This window comes from Emiliania huxleyi (assembly GCF_000372725.1).
Source record: "Emiliania huxleyi CCMP1516 unplaced genomic scaffold EMIHUscaffold_1053, whole genome shotgun sequence".
Taxonomy (NCBI): Eukaryota; Haptophyta; order Isochrysidales; family Noelaerhabdaceae; genus Emiliania; species Emiliania huxleyi.
This window is the reverse complement of record NW_005202094.1, coordinates 2,868-9,587: the sequence shown is the minus strand read 5'-3', so window position 1 is coordinate 9,587 and position 6,720 is coordinate 2,868. Positions and strand designations below refer to the sequence as shown.

The window sequence follows — 6,720 nt, the reverse complement described above, 5'->3', positions numbered from 1 at the left end:
GCAGCCCGTCGAGCCTCGGCTTGACGAGGCAGTTGAAGGCCTATTGCAATAGCCTCTCGGGTGCAGCGGGTGAGCGGCAGACTCGCGGGCTCGGCCAGGCCGGCCGGAAGCCTGGCACTGCTCCTTGGCCTCGCTCTCTCCGGCGTACTTGCCCCCACCTGCAGAAGGGCCCGCCGCCGCTGCCGACGCGCCCGCCGCCGAGCCCGAGGCTAGACTCGAGGCCGGGCCTATATACACATATGCCCAGAGCTGAGGCCGGCCCGGCGGGAGGAGGCCCCTTCCGCTCGGGAGGCGGCGCCTCGCTGCGCCTCGAACCTGGCCCTGTGAGCCGCTCGCACCGCCGCCAGCTGCTCGGCATACGTCTGGCCGTACGGGTCATCCGCTGCCGGTCGCTTGCGTCCCTGCGGCTGCCCTCGCGCCTGCCCTCCCACCTCGGGCACTCCTCGCTGCACGGCGGGCACGGGAGGGTCCGAAGCGGAAGGGAGAGCGGCAGCGGCTGCAGCGGCGGCGGCGACAGTTGTGGAGGGGGGGTGCGAGCCGCCGGTGGCGGCGGCTGCGGCGGCGGCGGCGGCGGCAGCTGCGGCTGCGGCTGCGGCGGCGGCGGCTGCAGCGGCGGCGGCGTGCTTGTCCTGGTGCGCCCTTCTCTCGGCCTCATACCGCTCCTTGTGCTCCCTCGCCTCCGCCTCCCGCGGAGCCTTTGCCTCTGCGTCCATCTCGCTCCACCTTGCGCCGGCGATGCGGCCGAGATCGGTCACCAGGCAGGGCGCTGCACGGTCACCACCGTTCATGTCATTGGCGATTGCGTCGGTGGTTGCGGCGGCGAGCCTCGCGCTGAAGGGTAACCTAGGTTCGTCGTCTCCTGAGTGCTCGGAAGCCGTCTCGTACTGACGATCATCGTCGAAGTAGCAAACGGCGTTCTCCGCGGCCGCGAGGGCGGAGGCTGGCGACATCATATGTACGTGCGACCTGCAGCCGGGAGGGTGCGCCCACCAGCCACTTGAGCGAGACCGCCAAGTCGTGGGGTCCAGACTCACACGAGACTCACACACGGCCGGCGCCAAGCGCGCGTAACCACCGAGCCACTCTCCGCCGCCGCTCCTCGCCACCAACCATGATGGTGCGCGCTCCGTTTACCCCCCTCCCCTCACTACGACCAGCCCTCTCACCCACCACGCCTCGTCGCCGCGCCTTTCTTTTGTGTGTGCGGCGGCGCCGACGCCCGAGTCCAGAAGCCCGCCAATGCTCGCTCGCCGCCCCGATCACACAATCTCTCCAGCGACGTTCTCCCTGCCCAGCGCTCCCGCCGCCGGCGCTGGCTCGTCAGCTCCCCCCCGACACGTGGAGACAAGCTCCCACCAAGCACTAGCTCAAGGCCGGCGCAGGTGACGGCGTGGAAGGATGAGCGAAGGTGAGGGACAAACCAGCGAGAGTGGTTTTTTGTCCCAACATCGACACCAATGGTCTGCAGCATGGTGACGCGGCCCTCAAAGGACAGATCGGAGTCGTGGCATTTGACGCCCTGCAGCGCGACAGAGGCGGAGGGGCGAGCGCGTGTGTGTGTGTATGTGTGTGTGTGCGTGTGTGTGCATGTGTGCGTTCGTGTGTGTGCAATGCAGTGAGGATGGTGGGTAGTGAGCGGTGCCGGCGCCTGTAGGATCAGCTTACTGATGATGATGCCAGCCCGACGGCGCTCACTAGCATACTGCGACTCGACAACCTCGTGATGGGAGCACCACTGATGAATCTGGGTCTGCACATGCTGTTTGACTCCAGCCTTAACAGAAAAGAAGGCACGCGCGGGCCCGAGAGTGGATCTGTTCCTGATGCCTTCAATGACGCCGACGCTTCTCGCGGTCCGAGCCTTCAGAGCCAGCGGCACATAGCTGGAGCTGGCATACCTGAAACAGCAGTTGCAAATGATGTCGCCATGCTGCTCATCAAATCGGAATCCCTCAAGCTGGCCAATGTCAAAGCAGTTCTTGCAGGCGTCAATCTTTGCAACAAAGGGTGCAGCACTTTGGCGTGTTGCGGCGGCGGCGGCCTTTTCCTCTTCGGAGAGATCAAATGCGCGAACAGCGGCGGCCGTCGCAGTCGCGACCTGCTTTGGAAGGTCAACGAGGACCGATTTCAGTCCCTCCACAATCGCGTCCACCGTAGCAGTAACGGCTCCACTGGCCACAGACTCGGCCTCTCCGAGCGCTGCACGCTCGAAAGGGTTGAGCTCAATCTGGGATGAGCCGTCTGGCCTCTGCCGCTTCGAGGAAGGTGGAGCACTCTGAGAGCGGCCCGGCGGCGAGTCGGGCGGAGGCAGGCGGGCGCGAGTCTCGAGCCAATCCTGGAGACCACCTGACGCGAAGATCGTATTCATCGTCGACTCGACATTGTACAGCTTCTCCTTGAACAAATCGAGTACCTCTTTGGGAGGGTCGTCGTCGCGTTGGATGCCGAGAACGGATTTGAGCGCGTCCACGTTGTGATGATACTGAGGAAACACCTCTCGCTGAGCGGCCATCACCAGGAGAAGGGTGCGCCACATGCGTTCGCCAAGTCGCCCGGCGACGCCAGTCTGCGCTGTCGCGAGCACTTCTCTAATCAAATCGGAAACGTTCGTACGTCGTTTTTTATGTTCCGTTCGTTCGTTCGCGAGAAGGATACCGGTGAGGAAGAAATCTTTTTCTGTGCGCGTTGCCGCCTCCTTCTAGGCCACGATGGTCGCTCCAGCACAAATGCTGGGTAGCTCCATCCAGACGACCCCGGCCGCCATGAAGCAGGCGGTGCTCGACGCAGCCACTGGTGGCATGTCGCCGACATCGAAGGCAAAGTTCATCAAGTACAACTGCAGCGATTGCGGCGGCGACCTCATGGCTGGCGACGGCCCTGGCACTGACGTTACCGGCGCGTGGCGCAAAATGTCACACAACAAGCACTGGACGAAGCAGCAGCTCGCCGAAGCGAGAGCCACATGGGTGCGGCCGAATGACAAGAAGACAGTCGTCACGGTGTGCACCGGAAGCAGGTGCCGCAAACCACTTCTCCCGACAGCGGAGCAGCTCGAGCGGATGCAAGAGTACAGTCTGACGATCAAGCAGGAGAGCGACGTGCGCGCGGCTGCGGCACGGCTCCCAGGCGACTTTGTCGATGCCGGCGACATCTTAGATCTGCTCAGGATGGGCATGTAGCGCCCAGAGACACGCGCGGAGCGCGCCGCTGCAGAACACGCGCGGAGCGCGCCGCTGCATGGGTAGGCGCGGAGCGCCGCCACTCGAGATTGGGCCTGTGGGTGGGCCGAGTGGTTCCAGCGTGTGAGTCAAACTCTTAATAGAAATCGCATCTAGCCCTCCACAATCCTCAAAATTTTCTTCGGGGCGCGCTCCGCGCGCGGCGCTCCGCGCCTACTCCTTGAGCGTCATAAGCACTGGTTCGCACATGTTCTGCAGCTTGGTACCGCCTTACCGCCGACCCTTACCGTGCCGCGCTGCCTTTACACACACATCTGACTTCTTGCTCGACCGAGTTTGCGTTGAAGAGCGAACCGAGCCGCCGGTGGTGTGTCCCGCAGCGGCCTCGCTGGGCCAGAAAATCGGCCCGCGAGTGCTCCGCAGCAGCCTCGCTGGGCCAGAACATCGGCCCGCGAGGTGGATGCTAGCATGAGCCCGACTTCCCGTGACGAAAAACGAACACACACCAAGCGCTAAGCGTGAGGACACGAGTTCGAATTCGTAGGAGCATCTGAGCAAAATTGAGCCCGCTCAGGTGTGAACAAAAAATATGAGGGTCGACCAGGTTTCGAACTGGGGACCTCCCGCCAGCGGGAAGGCTTCCAGCAAGATACGCTGGGATTGAAGAGAAGGTCTCTGTTCGGGAAACCTATATAGCATACCGAGAGGGAATTAGACCACCACAGATGTGTGCGCCCGAAGTGCCAAGAAGGACGTCATTAGTACGAAACCTCAGAAGGCCATGGGCGCCGAGAGAACATTCCCCCGAGAGGACAAAAAGAAAAGAAAAGGCTTCGCACCCCCTCCTTGCGCAGTGTCCCTCGCTAAGTGTCGCCGTTATCGGGGCACGCTATCCTGCGCAGGCAGGGCAAGCGGGGGCGAGGCGCAGTCCCTCTGGTCTGATACTGGTGTGGTTCTGTCCCCTGTCTCGGAGGGGGGGGCAAAAAGATAAGAATATCTATTTTTTTAGCATGAGCCCGATCTGTCGCAGTGCTCTTGCGTTACGGCGGTAGTGATCTAATCACCCGAATGCCACGTTCGGATCGCTTCTCATCGCAAACCCTGTCAGCAGTTCACCCTCGGGTACGTACGTCTCCCCTCGGGTACGTACTTTTAGCTTACTGGGAGAAAAGGGAGAGCCAGGCGCGATTTCTAGGCCCTTGGGGGGCCTACCACTCAGCGCAGTCGGAGAAGCCGGTGAACGAATCTTCGGAGAGGATGGGGCAGTCATCTCTCTCTCTCTCGGGTACGTATTAGCTTACTGGGAGAAAAGGGAGAGGGGGTTGTGTTCTCTAGGCCCCTAAGGGCCCTACGCGCGGCGTGAGAGCTCGGAAGCGAGCTTTGCACGGCGATCGAGGATGGCGCGGTTCACCCCCTTCACCGAAGCGATGGAGATGCGTTCTGCGTGGTGTGACACAAATGAGAGGCGGGAGTGGGGAGGGTACGCGGTGCGGTCAACGCCCGAGCGTTGAGCCTTGCGCGCAAGGCGGTTGATCTTTGCAACTGCAGGCGGCGAGAAGCCGCCGCCGAATGTCTCGTGGAGAAGCAGGTTGAACTTGTTTCGTTTGGTGAAGATCCCATCATGGTAGTGGCCACGCTGTGACTTGACGTAGCCTTGGCCGGTGGTGTGGTCGAACGCCCGTTGACCACGGAACCCGCGTTGCTTGCAGCCCATGTTTGCAAGGCGGGCGCGCTCTTCGGTGTTGCCGAAGGCGAACTTGTCTCCAACGGAGCCGGGGTTGCCTCCGGTGTCGGCGCGGCCGACCCCAACGGGCAAGCCACCCCGGTGCCCGGAGGGGGGTCCAAAGTTTGACCTCGCTGATTTCGTCTTTGCCCCCGGGGCGTCCTTGTACCCGCATGACACCATCACACCTCACACCATCACACCATCACACCCCCACACCTCCATCACACCATCACACCATCCACACCATCACACCCCCATCACACCAACACACACCCATCACACCATCACACCTCCATCACACCATCACACCTCCATCACACCTCCATCACACCATCACACCATCACATCCCCATCACACCCTCACACCATCACACCCCCATCACACCATCACACCCCCATCACAGACTGGCTGAAATGAGGATGAGGCCTTCTCCAAAGGCTTGCTGTCTCCACCCTCGCCACTCACGCCCGCTCTTTGCTAGAGCGGGAGCTGGAAGCGGTAGGCCGTGGTTGGATAGAAGGGGTCCTCGCCTGGCAGCCGTTGGAGCCCGTTGTACAAGTACACGAAGCCGCCGAGCACAAAGGAAGCGGGCGCCCAGCGCGAGGCGCCTACCGCGAGTGTCAAGACGAGTATGTCGAACACCCACGCAAAGGAGAATCAAGAGTAAGTAAAGGCCGCGGGCGCGCGCAGGGCGGGAGGCGCTAGAAGTAAACGCCAACGCGCAACGGCGCGCGCGGGCCGGGAGGCGCCTGGGTGGGAAGGGAGCTGCTCCCACGAGTCGGTGCCCGCGTTGTACCGCCAGAACTCGCCCTGCACCATCGAGCGGTGGTCCTGCCCGTCGCCGGAGAGGACGTAGCCGCTGCCGCCCGCGCTGAACTGCGTGCCCGCTACGCGGCCCTCAGCGCCGGAGGGCAGCGAGGCCCGCAGCGTCACCTGCCGCTCCCAACTGTCCGTGCCAGCGTTGAGCGTCCAGCGGAACAAATCGCGGTAGATCCCGTTGCCGTGACCGCCGAACACGTGCGGTTGCCCCGCGGCGAGGAACTGGTAGGGATGGTGACGCGCCATGCCGGGCAGGTCGGGCAGCTGCTCCCACTCGTCCCGCGCAATGTCGTACGCCCACGCGCTCTTCAAGTTTCCGCCATAGCTAGAGCCCGCCGCCACAAAGACCTTCGTCTGCAGCGCGACGAACGCGGGGTGGAATCGCTCGCACCCCGGTGGGCAGGAGGCAAGCTGCGTCCACGAGGTGCCGTCGTATCGCCACAGGTCGCGAAAGATGACCGTCGCCGATCTGCCAAATCCAAAGTAGACCGACGCGAGCGAGGGATGAACGTCGCCGATCGCGTAGCTGCGCGCGCCGCCAGGGAAGGGGCCGAGAGCGCTCCACTGACCCGAGGCGGGATCATACCTGTGAGGGAGGGTGTGATGTTGAGGGCTGCCCCCGCGGGCTGCAGGAGAGGTGGGGAGGTGGGCGGAAATGTGTGTGCGCAAGGTCGCACCGCTCGAAGGCGTCGGTGTATGTCGTGGCGTAGGCGTTGCTGCCGCCGTACTTGGATCCCGTCACCAAGTGGCCGTAGCCGCCGAGTGCGAACCCAAACGTGTGGTGGGTCTGCCGAAGGGCTGCTGGTGCAACTCCGATCAGCTCCCATGTTGGCGGCGGCGGACTCGGCGAAGGCGGCGGCGGCGGCGGACGTGTCGAACGCGGTGGTGTCGGCGAGCTGGACAAACGCGGCTGCGGGCTGAGCGAAGGCGGCGGCGTCTGCAGGCTGGACAAAGGCAGTGGCGTCCGCGGTCTGGGCAAAGGCGGTGGCATGATG

General features: G+C 63.4%; 3 protein-coding genes across 3 annotated transcripts in view; 1 reads left to right on the top strand and 2 right to left on the bottom strand.

Annotated features, from left to right (window-relative positions):
• The window catches only part of EMIHUDRAFT_251195 (hypothetical protein), a gene marked incomplete at both ends in the record, with an annotated part of 2,259 nt that extends 2,207 nt beyond the window's left edge, over positions 1 to 52 (top strand). Inside the window, one exon of the mRNA XM_005792658.1 lies at positions 29 to 52. Within this exon, the coding sequence (XP_005792715.1) occupies positions 29 to 52 (24 nt within the window). The remainder of the gene's footprint in view (positions 1 to 28) is intronic.
• Positions 53 to 375: 323 nt separating this feature from the next.
• On the bottom strand, positions 376 to 953 carry EMIHUDRAFT_251194 (hypothetical protein; the record flags this gene model as incomplete). Its single annotated transcript, XM_005792657.1, has 2 exons — positions 376 to 424; positions 658 to 953. The coding sequence occupies 2 exons, from the start codon at positions 951 to 953 to the stop codon at positions 376 to 378; spliced, it is 345 nt and encodes a 114-aa protein (XP_005792714.1).
• A 4,430-nt stretch (positions 954 to 5,383) lies between these two features.
• Positions 5,384 to 6,716, bottom strand: EMIHUDRAFT_251191 (hypothetical protein; the record flags this gene model as incomplete). Its single annotated transcript, XM_005792656.1, has 4 exons — positions 5,384 to 5,514; positions 5,626 to 6,311; positions 6,403 to 6,523; positions 6,605 to 6,716. 4 exons carry the CDS (start codon positions 6,714 to 6,716, stop codon positions 5,384 to 5,386), a joined length of 1,050 nt encoding a protein of 349 aa, XP_005792713.1.
• Positions 6,717 to 6,720: the final 4 nt, after the last annotated feature.